Source organism: Gymnoscopelus braueri (genome assembly GCF_963280865.1).
Source record: "Gymnoscopelus braueri genome assembly, chromosome: 15".
Lineage (NCBI taxonomy): Eukaryota > Metazoa > Chordata > Actinopteri > Myctophiformes > Myctophidae > Gymnoscopelus > Gymnoscopelus braueri.
The window spans coordinates 31,719,498-31,734,800 of NC_137620.1; the positions used below are offsets into that span (position 1 = coordinate 31,719,498).

The window sequence follows — 15,303 nt, forward strand, 5'->3', positions numbered from 1 at the left end:
TATAATCAATCATCATCAAGGTTAAAGCAATTATTGCTTCAACACTTTAGATGAACCAACGCAAATATAGACAAAATGGGAAGATATTGGATTTATAAAGCGGATACATGGCATTTTGTTTGAATGCCATCCAACAACACAAAGCCAAAAGACTGTTACAGTCCTTCGATATAACCCAAACAATCCTCTTTTTTATTTATAGATCTGAAAGGGGACGCTTGTGGGGAAACATGCTGACTTTTAGAATGCCCTCATCCGGCTCGCCGGGACGACTAACGATAACAAGTTTGACTGGCACATCATTACCTCCTGCGGTCCCCGTCGGACAGTTTTGGTGGCTTTAACCCATTAAGACCTGAGGCCGATTCTACAAATGTCTTCTAAATCCTTACGGTTTTCTGAAAAACATATGTCGCTATATCAGTTATATTGGTTGCTGACCCCCATCTCAAAATGTTTGTTCCAGGGACCCCAAAGAAGCAGAGATTTTTGTTCAAAATGTTCGCTTGAAGAAATGTATAATATATTCAAAGATTTGTAATACCAGATCTACAAGCTCATAGAGCTGCACGAAGTGATGCGCTATGAGCTTGGCCCGGTATACAGTATCTGCTATTTTTTAATAGCCAAAGTATAAAATATTGGTGATTAAAATCGGAAAAAAAGGCACAGGTGCTGTCCCGGTTTTAATGGGTTAACCCATTAAGACCTGAGTCTGATTCTTAAAATGTTTTCTAAATCCTAAAAAAATATAAAAAATATTAGTTTACGATTTTTCCGATTTCAGATCTACAAGCTCATAGCGCGGCACTCGGTGCAGCGCTATGAGCTTGTAGATCTTCTATTTTTGAATAGCCCAAAGAAATCTAAAATGACACAGGTGCTTTCCCGGTTTTAATGGGTTAAGATAGGGGCTCGGTGTGTCCTAGACGGAGAGGACGGAGCGGAAGGCGAGAGGACGACAGAATGGGGATGGATTAGCAAGACAGTCAGATGGAGAGAGAGAGACAGAGAGATAGGAGACAGAATTGCAGGAGTCGGATAGGGTGAACTCGAGGAACTTTCAAAGAGCGGGCAGAGGAAAGTCATGCATCTGCATTCTGCACGGCAGAGACGTCTGACGACTAATGGCTTTGAAGGGTGCGCGGAGAGAGGAAGTTCTGTATATGTGTCCCTCTTATCAGGCCAGGCGATGGCTGTTTAGAGAGGGTCTCCACGGGTAACTGGCGGCGGCCCCTGCTAATGAACTGTGCATGTGTGTGTTTTTTGCGGGGTGTGTGTGTGTGTGTGCAACCATGCATGCACAGCGCTTTATCTGTGTCTGTGTGTGTGTGTGCACGAGTGTGACTGATGAGGCGACATAGATATCAACCACTGCGTGATAACAGTTGACAAGTGTTCAAGCATAGACATTTTAAACATCAAGCCACACATTTCAGGGAAATGATGTCACTTCCAAAACCTCAGGTGACTAACTAAAAAGTTTCTGATTTGGAGTTTTTAAGCAAAAAATGAAAAGATTAAGACTTTCCCCCCCCCCCTGTAACATAAGCACTTTCAGCAATGTGCAGACAGCAGATGCATAAAACAAAGCTCCACTTTTTTGCCCTCTCTTCTTTCCAGTTAGTGTTAACATCAACATTTGCATTTGCAAGTACTTTTGCGGGGGAAAAAAAGACACACTGTACTGTACCTCCTGCCAACAGAACCCTGTGATGTTCACATCACCCAATTATCTTTACAGTAAGCGTATTATTCATGCCTCTTCATTTGTCAATGTGCCAGTACTTGACAACAATGATGAGTTAACTACTCCTGTTCCCACTTTATGCATAAAGCTTCAATCTGTAAAAGCCATTTTGAGCCACCTTATCTTGATGCTTGCATACTATTAATGTCTGTGGACAATACATTCATGAAGAGATGAGAGAGAGAGAGAGAGCGAGAGAGCGAGAGAGAGAGAGACTTCCTGTTATTAGATTAGCTGTTAAGCCTAGTTCAGAACAAAGATTCACTACGAGATGAAACCGTTTAACGTCCAATCTATACTTGATCGTACGATGGTATCACGAGCTGAAAACAGCTGATCTACAAGCTAACAACGCCTCGCGGATGTGGCACTCGGTGAAGCTAAGCGCCTCACTACTGGAGCTTCTGTGACAGTGGTCTGCTATTGTCGTCGATCCGTTTTACGTTGGCGTTTCGTGAAATGATCCGTGGGCTATAGTTGTGAATGTGTCAAATCTAGCGACGACAGCTGTCAAACAGCACACGGAGGCGGCTTTGTTTGTTTCTGTTTAAAGAAAAATCCAAGCCGGCATTAATGACGGCTCTTCTTCACGCCATTGTTTTGAGGGATCTCTGTAGTGGCTAGAAAGAGAGAGAGAGAGAGAGAGAGAAGAGAGAGAAGAAAGACAAGAGGGTGTGGGTGAGGGAGGGGGGGGGTGGGGTAGAGAACAAACGAGGTGCTGCCTTTAACGACATAAAGTGCACCAGCCCTTGTAAGAGCACCCCGCGCAAATGTGTTTAGTGTGAATTAATTACACTAATTGTTTCCTCTGAGAGAGAGAATGTGGGAGATCTGGTGTTAGGAGTGAGTGTGCGTGAGTGAGCGTGCGCGGCGCGCGTGTCTTCTTGTTTCCAGCCTCCATGTACTGTAGATGCGATGTGAAGCTATCTTTAGCCGTGCTTCAGTGAGTCAGGGACTGAGGAGGGAGGGAGGGAGGAAAGAAAATGAGGGGAGAGAACGAGTGGCTGCAGGGGCGTGTAAACACTAACACAAAAACCTCACGGCAAGCAGACAGGCAGCAGACAATCAGGCGTGAAGAGCTTCACAATGCCCCACGTCTTAACAACAAGGAGATTGACAGCCTCGTACTGTAGATTTAATAAAGAAAAGGGAAAGGAGAGGATCACGCCGACGTTTCGCCCAGAGAGGCTTCCGGAGCTTCACACTCGGGGCACGTCAAAGGGTATTTTGGAGGGGGGATTAATCATGTTAAAGGTGCGGCTCCATTTGGAAATGGATTTAACCACTTAAACCCTATATACTTCATTGACTGTGGTACCCCGGGGGTCTGTGCTTTGTCCCCTCCTTTTTTACCCCCCTCTTCACAAAATGTCTTTGCAAAAGATTTGGCGAACATTCGGCAAAAATAGCAGATCTGCAAGCTCATAACTGCCCGCCATGAGTTGTGAGCTTGTAGATCTGCTATTTTTGCCGAATGTTCTGTATTATGACATGGCCCAGATTAGTGATGCTAGGATTCATGTGGTTGAGGACTGATGCTCCTCCTTGTCTGACTCCATTTCATGATGTGACTGAAAGTTGTCTCCTCTGTGCTTTGAGACAACCGTGGCTACATGCTGGTTAACGATTATTCATTATTTGATAATAATGGCAGTCAGTATATTGCTACTGCTTCTATGGCTGGGACCTGCCAAGCTAGAAAATTCAGGATTCATAATTCTAATATAATGCACAACCTGGGGACTGGAGACAACAATATTCAATGAGCAATTGTGTAAGAACAGATAATCTGGTAGTTCTACCATATACAACCAATGTATGTATCTTACATTTGTTCTTTTAAGGGTTTTTATACCTTAAAAAGGCTGTCCGAGCTGCTCCAATGTGTTCTCTACTTGAGTATGTATTATAGACTTTTGACAAAATAGTGGTGGAATAATGATATATAATGATGTATCCCTAATAATCAGTGGTGTAAAGTAACTAAGTACATTTACTTAAGTACTGTACTTAAGTACACTTTTGAGGTATTTGTACTTTACTTGAGTATTTCCAATTTCCAATACTTTGACTTCTACTCCACTACATCTCAGAGGCAAATATTGTACTTTTACTCCACTACAATTTTTTGAAAACTTTAGTGACTAGTTACTTTGCAATTATCAATTATTGTATTACAAAACATACATTAACCTCTTTAGCCCTATTTTATACCTAGTCTATTTGAAAATAGCAGATCTACAAGCTCACAACGCGTCGCATTGCGACGCGTTGTGAGCTTGTAGATCTGCTATTTTCAAACATTTTAGTACTTTTACTTTTGGTACTTTAAGTACATTTTGATACCAATACTTGTGTACTTTTACTCAAGTACATTTTGAATACAGGCCTTTTACTTGTAACAGAGTATTTCTATATTGCAGTATTGATACTTTTACTTAAGTAAAATATCTGAGTACTTTTTCCACCACTGCTAATAATAGGGATGGAACAGGAATGAGGAGAAAAAAATACAATACCCAGAGTTCCCGGTGGGCAGGGCATCTTGGCCACCAGGCCTTGTCTGGTCTTGGGCCAGGAGATGTCGGCCATCACCAGGGGGTTGCAGTACTCCACCCTGATGTTAGGGAGCTTGGAGGAGGGCGGCGACCTGCTGTTGACCTGAGGGACCACGCCCTCCACCGGCGTGAGGGGCGGGGCCATCGTCGTAGAGGTGGTGCGTGGCCGCTGGCCGATCGGCGTCGTCGCGACGCCATTCCGGGCCGTGGTGCTGGTGCCGCCGGCGGCGCCGCCGGCCGCCGCTGTGGTGCTGGTGGTAACGGTGAGCGGTCGCGTGGTGGTGGTGTCCATGAACACCATGACGGAGGAGGATGACTCTGGAGGGAGAGGAAGATGGAGTTGAAACAGGAGAATGTATCAAGGTATCAAGCCTGACATCAGTGATTGAATATTTGGACCAAAAGCTATATCTATATTTGGTAATCTATACCAGTGGTTTTCAACCTTTTTTCATGCCAAGGACCCCTAAATTGATATACATTTGGCCGCGGACCACCATCTGAAAATGTTTTGTGCCAGGGACCCCCAGAAGCAAAGATTTGAGTTAAAAATGTTCTCTTTGAAAAATTATTATATTCAAAGATATGCACACATTTTCAAGATTTTTCAAAAATAGCAGCTCTACAAGCTCATAGGGCGGCACTCGGTGCCGCGCTATGAGCTTGTATATCTGCTATTTTTTAATAGCCAAAGCTAAGTGGTTAAAATGATTCTGAGGCTATGTTAACTAATTTAGCTGGGGACCCCCTGGTAGCCCCCCAAGGACCACTGGTGGTCCCCGAACCACTGGTTGAAAACCACTGATCTATACCAAAAGCACACACACACTGACTCTATAATCTGTCCATAACGTTTCACAGGTAAAGTGTTACCTGGAACCAAGGAACACCAGGAACAACTGACATCACACCGTTCTCAACAGACGTCTATGTCGTGGGTGGGTAGGTGTTCAATACTTATACCCATAGGGTGTCATCTTATTTATGTGGTCAAATGAAGCCCATTCTCAAGGTAAACCTGTTATTCCCTTTTCCCCACAATGAATCTTATTTAATGTATTGTTTTTTATGCATGTTTTCATTATTTTTGGTTTGCAAAAAATATATATATTTAACCTTAGTTATCTACCTTCTTTTCATGGTGATGCAAATTTCCCGTCACTGTTAATATGAATGGCATTAAAAGTTCAAACTAATAAATAAATAAACCTAGTTGTGCGCCGGTGTCACAAACCAGAAATAAGCTATAATCTATAAGCTCACGTTGTGACGCAACGCATTGTGAGCTTGTAGATCGGCTTGCAGATCGGCATAACCGATAACAACCGATAAAGTACAAAACAAGGCATTAGAACTGGAGCATATTATGTCTTTCCCCCATTTGCCAGTCACAGCTCATTTGCGTCTCAAAGAGGGGAAATTTACTTTGGTGAAGCCGCAGGGGAGGAACAGAGAATCCACACAGGGGTTCTATTTCCCGTCTCTCCTCATGTGTCAATTTAAGAGGAGGTGGTTCAAAGCTGAAGCTGGCAGATGTGGCGTGGACAGCCATTAGGGTAGCCAACTACCTGGAATATTAATTATATAAAAAATAATTATCACTGTCTATGTGCAGCTTTGTATATTATATTAACCACTTGAACACCAGCATCCATATTCTGGGGGGAACATTAGCAAAACAATGTGCAGTTCTACAAGCTCACAACGTGTCTGCTTTTGGCAAAGAGACATAAAATAGCGGTCCAAGTACAGAGATAACTCAGGCCCAGTTTAATAAGCCTAGAGGGTTTAAGTGGTTAATAATCTGTACAGGTATTCTAGTATATGTACAGTATATGTATATGTATATGTATATGTATATGTATATGTTCAGAATATGAGCTGTTTGAACTTGCAAGATGTGTGTCATTGACAGTGGTGTAAAGTAACTAAGTACATTTACTCAAGTACTGTACTTAAGTACAATTTTGAGGTATTTTTTACTTTACTTATTTCCAATTTCCAACACTTTTACTCCACTCCATCTCAGAGGCAAATATTGTACTTTTACTCCACTACAATTATTTGAAAACTTTAGTTACTAGTTACTTTGCAGATATAAATTATTACATTTTAAAACCTACATTAACCACTTAAGCCCTATTTTATACATAGGCTATTTGAAAATAGCCGATCTACAAGCTCACAACGCGTCGCATCGCGACACGCTGTGAGCTTGTAGATCGGCTATTTTCAAACATTTTAGTACTTTCACTTTTGGCACTTTAAGTACATTTTTATGCCAATATTTGTGTACTTTTACTCAAGTAAATTTTGAATTCAGGACCTTTACTTGTAACAGAGTACTTCTACATTGCAGTATTGATACTTTTACTTAAGTAAAACATTTGAGTACTTTTTCCACCACTGGTCCCTTATCAGTTCAATACGGGACACGCCTTTGAAGTTCCCAAATTACGGACGATTCCTTATTTCAAGGGGCGGTTGGCAACCCTAATGGGCACGCAGGTCTAAAGTAGAACCCCCCGCTGGCTGCGCTAATGCCAACCCCCGACCCTACGGTATCTGGCTGTGCAGTCTGAATGTAGATCGTTTTTCGACTGTGTGGCTCTATAGCAGAGCATTATTAGCTGTAGCGCTATTTCTGGGTCGCCGGGGATAAACTGGGATACCGATTCCCTGGATTTGTGGATACCCCCCGTGGTTGCACCCCAGGGGGTTCTTGCTAATGGCGCCGTTTACCTGAGCTGTTAGATTGTTAGCGCTAGCTAGCATCACACAAACACATACGCTTGGTACTGTGTACACCACAGTACACACACACACACACACACACACACACACACACACACACACATACACACACACACACGAGCAGTAGTCCACTCAATACCAGTGCTTCTCAAATTGGGGTGCTAGAGGCGGTTCCAGGGGGTCCCCAGCAAAATGAGTTAATATAGCATCAACATCTGTTTAACCCGTGGCCAAATGCATATTAATTTGGGGGTTCTTGACATGAAAAAGATTGAGAACGTATGTTAGCACAGTGTACACACTACAAACACACAAAAACACGCAGCAGTCACTCGATACCGTGCACTCGTGACAGGTACACACAGGCACACACGTACACACACACACTATGCAATCACTCGATATTCCCCTTTCCCATTCAAATAGAATAAATCACATGCACACGGCGCTCTCATCCATCATCCCATCCATCTACCGCGGCTTTCTGTCCCCCCGCCAAACCCCCGCTCCCCAGTGTCCCCTGATTGGAAAATAAGGGCCCCAAATTAATTTAGCCATGGGCTTTTTTATGAACGTGTGGGCCGAGTTAAGCCGCAGAGGAGCAGAGGGCAAACGGAAAAGGTCATCCTTCATGACGGGCACAGCGGCAAAACGGTAGGCGAGCGAGAGCCACTGAAATGGCCATATCAATGGCGAAAGCGTCCCAGGAGGGCCCGCATTATCCTCCACCTCACTCTTAGCCATGCATCTGTTATTGCTGGTTTTACATTAGAGAGGCCGAGATACTTCAATATGCTCCATCGACATTCCTAAAAAGGTCATACATATACATCTGCTCGTAGTACCGCTGGGAGGGGGTCCCGGGAGAGTTCATCACACCGTGGATGCAGGCGTCGGAGCGCCGGCAACAATCTGTACCGTCGGCAAAAAAAGAAAGAAAGTCCCGAGCAGGCGTCGTTTTGCTGCTAATGTGTAGATAAAATCAAAATGACAAAAAAGAAATGACAAATGGGGCTGATCTACAGACTAAAGTGCGGGCGATCAGTATTTAACGAGGGTCAGTTTAAGGTGGAACCAGTTTAATGAATGTCACACATCAACAGAATTTAGATTACCGGCGTCGCTGTTCAATTCCGGTCCTATGAAATAAAAGTCATAATAGAACAATGTAACACGAGTGCTCATAAGGCATGCTATTAAGCGTATTAATAGACATAGCAGAATCGCTATAATCAGAACACAATATATACTATGCTACACTGCAAAAACTCAATGTCCATGGATAGGAATGGCAAGATCAAAATACGTAATGAAGGTATTTAAAGAGATGGTTCACCTCCAAAATGACTTTTTTTCCTATCGATTGGTCACCCCATGGAGACTTGAATTCATGGATATTTTTTTGTTTGTCCCATTCCTAAGCCAATAATTTGATGACCGGCAGCAGTTCCGGTATAGGGGACACAAAGAGTCTCCTTTGTGTCTCCTACCGGAACCGCTGCCTACCGGTCCACTGGTCATCACATTATTGGCTTAGGAATGCAACAAAAACAAAAAAATATCCATGAATCCAAGTCTCCATGGGGTGACTAATCGATAGAAAAAAAATAATTTTGGCTGTGAACTATCCCTTTAATGTACTTAATATGGACGATACAGTAATTCTGACACCAGCGTTTCTTCCTTAGTAACACTGTAGGGTGCGGTTGCTGTACTGATTACATTACACCGTTGACACTGTAGCAATATCAGGATTTTCTGTGATGTCATAATGACCCTGTGGTTGCGTTTTCTTTCCTCACATGCTTTGCCTGGGGCAGAACCCTTCATTTATACTATGAGTGTGTGTGTGTGTGTGTGTGTGTGTGTGTGTGTGTGTGTGTGTGTGTGTGTGTGTGTGTGTGTGTGTGTGTGTGTGTGTGTGTGTGTGTTGTTTTGTTCTACAGACAGTGCAGGCTTTAGTATCGGGGTACAGTTTTGCGTATGCATTTGATTGTGCTCTTTGGGCGGGATACTGTGATGACACTGTGACTTTGTGTTTGTTGTTCAGCATAGCGCAAGCTATTGTGCATGTGTGTATAAAACTGTACACTGCTGCTTCATTATTGATTGATTGCTTTTGCCCCCCCCCCCCATAGGATCGATAAAGGTCTATCTATCTATACCAAAAAGCACACACACACACACCGACTGTATAATCTGTCCATAACGTTTCACAGGTAAAGTGTTACCCGGAACCAATCTGCAGAACAAGAGCGATCAAGGTAAGTAACTGAGACAGCAACGGTCCGGGCCACAGTTATTGAAAGGCGATTGCACAAAGGAACAACTGACATCACAGCGTTCTCAACGGTCACTAGCACTCAACAACAAACACATTTGATTAAATAGGCCGCCGCCACGGTAAACACTATGGATTCCTTTTCCCTAACGAACTAACAAACAAACGGCGGTGGACAGTAACAAAGTTACTCAAGTCTACTTGAGTACTGTACTTAAGTAAATTGTTTGGAGTATCTGTATTTTTTGATACCACTACATTTCAAAGACAAATATTGCACATTTGACTCCACCACATTTGCTAGGAAGGGAACAAGCAGATTATGAATTAACCACTTAAGCCATATTTCAAATACACTGAAAACAGCCGATCTACAAGCTCACAACGTGTCATGATGCGATGCATTGTGGGCTTGTAGATCTGCTAGTTTCACTATTATTGATATTTTTGGAATCTTACATTTTTGGTGAACAATTTCAATACAGCAATACACTGATATTAAAGAAAATGTACTTTGTAATTTGTGCATTTGAATACAATGCAGGTCCACAAATAACGATTTTTAGCAGCCTCTGCTGGTCATTACCGTCACTGCAGGTCGTTCGTTTATTCCTGCGTTACCCAGAATTCCATTTGTTTTCACCGGAAGACGGAAGCGTTTCAAAAAGCGTTCTTTTCATTGTTTTATACTATCTGTTGGTCGTTTCTCTTAGCCAGTGGAGCTTTAGTTAACGTGAGCTGTGTTTTCTTTTGCTGTTGTTTTTCGATCTTCAAATCCTACAATCTCTTAAAAACAGCGTGAGATTCCTTTTTGTTATTAGCGCGGTAGTTCCTGGCCAAACAGGAAACCGGTGCATTTCCGTTTCCCGGGTTGACGTCATTTTCGCGGGAATGACTACCCTAGCCACCGTTTCAATAGAAAATAGTTTATAAAAGGCTTTCGGGGGTGAAATTCATGGAGTGGGTGTTGTGAAACATTTGCCACTCACAAAAGATATACAATTTAACTTTAGTTTTGTTGAAAAAGTTACCTAGTATTACTTTAAAGTAATACTAGGTAACGCAAAAGGAAATGCACCGGTTTCCTGTTTGGCCAGGAACTACCGCACCGGTTTCCTGTTTGGCCAGGAACTACCACGCTAATAACAAAAGGGAAACTCACGCTGATTTAAAGAGATTGTATGATTTGAAGATCGAAAAAAAAAACAGAAAAAGAAAACACAGCTCACGGTAACTAAAGCTCCACTGGCTAAGAGAAACGATCCACAGATCGTATAAAACAATAAAAAAAACGCTTTTTGAAACGCTTCCGTCTTCCGGTGAAAACAAATGGAATTCTGGGTAACAGAGGAATAAAAGAACGGCCTGCGGTGACGGTAATGACCAGCAGAGGCTGCTAAAAATCGGTATTTGTGGACCTGCACTGTATAACTTTAAGTATTTTCAAAAGCAATTACTCTAATACATTAACTTTCACTTATAGTGGAGTAATGTTTGACCAGGAGTAATTATCTACTTTGACTCAAGTACTGGGGTTGATTACTTTGTCCACCACTGCTGCCACCACAGTAAACACTATGGATTGACCAAGTATTCCTTTTCCCAAACAAACAAACTAACAAACAAACAAGAGGTTGATGTTGTGCTTGCTGGATCCCAGCAGAAACACTCAATCAATAAAGTGGGATGTTAACAAGCATCACGTTTAATAACAATAACAACCAAAGGCACACCAGAGCCTTCTCCCCTCATTCAGCTGGCAATATTATTTAATAACTTCCAATAATCTTTTACAAAGAGGCGCATCAAGAAAACAAAAAACAAGTATAGCAGTAAATTAATTAACAAGCACCGTTCATGGACAATATGCCGCACATACAGATGTGCAGACACACACACACACACACACACACACACACACACACACACACACACACACACACACACACACACACACACACACACACACACACACACACACACACACACACACACACACACCTTATCAACTAACACAAACTGACATATTACAAAGGACCTACTGTACAATGCTTATGAAAATCACATGAATGCTACAATGGGCATTGAACATTTCCACCAGCTGCTAATACATTAGCGCTAACATTCCGTAACCACTGTTAGCATCCTACAACCACAAGTAAGACGCGCGAACGCTGGAAGCGAACGCAGCTCGAAAATATTGTGTATTTACGGACTTGTAATCCGTGTTATTTCACTGTGATGGGGAGAGAACATTGTGTGTGTGTGTGTGTGTGTGTGTGTGTGTGTGTGTGTGTGTGTGTGTGTGTGTTGTTGCATTTAAATCAGAGCATTGTCTAAATTCCTGCACTCTGGCGCCCTCTACATAGGTAGTGCATGCACACAGACACGCAGAGACACAACCTGAGCAGGGTTACATAGTAAGCTCCACTTGGTCGGAGGCGCGGCTTCGCCGCGCCTCCTTCCGCGTTCGCAATTAATACATGTGCCACACAGAGCACAATGCCTCCTTTAGCTACACTGAGAACGGGGGGTGATTGGGGTGGGTGGGGGTTGACAGTGGCGACACCGATGTCGCCAAGGACAATCACAACATGTACCCTACCCCAGGGCATCAGTGTTATTCATATCCTACTTTTACATAGTACATATGCAAAAAAAAATAAAGATAATTAGGCATCACACTTTTCAGGAATGTCTCAGCTGTATCTCAGAGTAACACCCCACAAAGGAGTGTGGCATTCATTTCATTTCTAGTGAAATTGCACCGGAGATTGGACCGCATAGGCTACGGACTGAGAGTGACCAATACAATACAGGATCATGACAGGGTGATCTGACCATGGGGAGGCTCTTCCCCTTTCGAGGTTGATGAGGGTCAGTCTGTGCGGAATGTGATAAGCCTCTGGTTTACAATGTGTGCAGCCTGGCCAGTTAAGATATGTGCATAATAGCCCTGGTCAAGACCGCAGAGAAGGGACATCATTCTGACTGGACACAGGATTCTCACTAGATTTTGCTTTAGCATCCAAAAATGCAGGCGAATGTGTGTTTATTTTGTATTATTATGTACAATTTTGCACAATTATACACGACAATGTAAAAGTGTACATTTATACTGTAGGCAATAATAGGCCTGGTTACATCACAATAACACTATCTTTTTCACACATCATAGCCTATAATAGCAGGCATGAGTGTGGTTAGATCTAAGAGATAGAAGGGTACCTATTGTATCTTAACATCAAAGACCAGGGGATACATTTAGTGCCTTTATTATAAAAAAGCTATTATAACTTCTTTAATGCTGTGGGGCTAATATGCGAGCAGGGAGATGTGGGTGGGCAAAATTGCAATCACAGCACCAAGTACATTCTAAAACACACTCTGGAATACTATACTTCTGAATTATCCACTTGACTCCATGGTGTTCAAATATTTGTTGACGAATGAGCCGTCTATTATACACTGCATGATCCGCCTGTGTCCATAGACCCCCACAAGAGACAGCAAGGACAACAAGGAGAGGCAAAGTAGAAAGTGTCCTTGTCCAAACGTGTTTATTTTACCATAAGGCGTCCACACACAAACAAATAGGGGAAAAAAAGGAAAAGAAGGAGAAGAGAAAAAAAAACGGTAGCCACAGTGTACAGACACTATCGCCTTGTAGACGACACAAGGACATATTGTTTTGCTTGGCCAGCAGACTTGATCGCGGAAAGCAAAAACCTCCCACCTTGGTTCAAGTGCACTGGCGATGGTGTTAATAAAATGTCCCTTAAGCAGTTGGAGTTGGAGTGAGGACGCAAAGAGTACATTCAAAATAAAGCATTTCTAAATGACCCTCAAATCAGATTACAGTTACATACGCAAACACGACTAAGAGTCTAAAAGCCCTGCTAGTGCACCTTAACCCATTAAGACCTGACGCCGATTCTACACGTCTTCTAAATCCCAACAGTATTCTAAAAAAAACGTATGTTTCTATATCAGTGGTGCTCAAACCTTTCCATGTCAAGGACTCCCAAAATGATATGTATTTGGCCGCCGACCCCCATCTGAAAATATTTTGTTCCAGGGACCCCCCAAAAGCAAAGATTTGAATTAAAAATGTTCGCTTTAAAACAATACAGTCAAAGATTTGCACATATTTTCACGATTTTTCAAAAATAGCAGATCTACAAGCTCGTAGCGTGGCACTCGGTGCCGCGCTATGAGCTTGTAGATCTGCTATTTTTGAATAGCCAAAGTGTTCAATAATACTTTTTAGCTCAAATCAAAAAGTGACACAGATGCGTTCCACATCTTAATGGGTTAAAGTCCATGCTCTTTCTTCCACCCAACTGGATATTTGAGCAGAAGGGCGGCGCTAGAGCACCATGAGTTGTTGACCATGAAGCAGACACCACCTAATATCCTTCTTTCCCCTGACTGTGTTGTCCGATCCTGCCGGTGAATGGAGTGTCCCTCCCCAGTTGGGAACAAAGGGGGTGAGCTATGTTTCCATGGGGAAAAAAAACAATACGTTGCAGTTCTTAAAGTCACGTTGGAAAGCCAGCCTACACCTAAGTTCAACGGACACATTCCCCGTTAGTTACAGATGGGAACAGGATTTTTTGGTATGCCGGGAGGCAGTCTGCTGTAACCTTACACATGGCTGGAATACGTGGCTCAGGAGTTTTGTTATGGCTCAGGTGCATAGAACAACACAGGACAGCATCGAAAATGTGACCGCAGATGATGTTTGCCTTCCTCCCTTGGTCTCGTTGGCTTCAGATTTTCCATTTCAAGGTTCAGTAATTCTGAGTTCCCGGGTCTCTTAGAAGAGAGATAAATGCCATGCGTTGACTTTAATGGAGGTGTAGCTCAATTCAAACTGGCTGCAGAGTCTAAATAGATTTAAGGAATAGGTACAGTACGCTACATAGATAATTTCCACATCCTATACTGGGAACATGCATACTGTTTAATATTGCTTGGCTTCATCCATGTAGTTTGACGTCAACATACCATTAAAGCACAATGTAATGACGTATGAATGTATGAATTAATAATATGCCACTTGTACTTTTTATGCTTCAGTACATTTTTACACCAGATAACTTTGCTATGTACATTTTATGTGAGCTACTTTAATACTCGAGAGATTTTCTTATGGGTGAATTTAATTTTCACTTTTAAGTAAGATCTTTACTTTTACTCGAGTATGGCTTTCAAGTACTGGACTTTATACACCAATGCAGCCCAATCTCAATGGGCTTTTTACACAAAAAGTATACCTGGACAAGGATGGCTATGGCCGTTTTTAGCCCAAGGAGTGGTTTTGGTGCAAAACAAATGCTTGCAATGGATTCAGAATCATAAAAACACCCTAGTTTGACCCCTCACATGCTACTTAAAACAGAATTAAAATTCGATTATTTTTGCCCTGCATGGAAATGCAGGGAAATGGTGGGTACCCCAACTTTCAGCAGCTGTCAAAAATTATCCTAGGGAAACTGAATTTCAGTCTTTGTGAGATGTGTTACTAGACACCTTTACAAACACATTGGTGAAGATTTTTTTTGGTAAGGAATTTATTCCAAGATTGGAAATCTTTCTGCTAATATCCCCTGACTAACAACAATTACAGACGTTGAAAATGGTGGTGTTTTCCCTTTAAGAGAGCACCCAAGCCAAACGATAACGTTGTAAATGGTAAAAGGCCAGACAGGTCTATCAGGGTTTCTCAAACCCGTATATTTTGAATGTATCAATATATCACTTCAATTTAACCATTATATTTAATAAAACAGACCCGAGTCGCTCTGAACTTGGTGCGTTCTTTTTCGATCTACATCTCTTTGCCAAAAATAGACGATCTAAAAGCTCACAACACATTGGGACGCATTGAGAACTTTATTCTCTCAAGTTCTCCTCGTGACATACTGTATCTTAAGGGGGGGAAATCGGATTCAGAA

General features: G+C 42.3%; 1 protein-coding gene across 1 annotated transcript in view; it reads right to left on the bottom strand.

The window, feature by feature from the left end:
• The window catches only part of LOC308102213 (adhesion G protein-coupled receptor L3), a gene marked incomplete at its 3' end in the record, with an annotated part of 320,985 nt that overhangs the window by 97,679 nt on the left and 208,003 nt on the right, over window positions 1–15,303 (bottom strand). Inside the window, exon 7 of the mRNA XM_080451813.1 lies at window positions 4,270–4,626. Within this exon, the coding sequence (XP_080307939.1) occupies window positions 4,270–4,626 (357 nt within the window). The remainder of the gene's footprint in view (window positions 1–4,269; window positions 4,627–15,303) is intronic.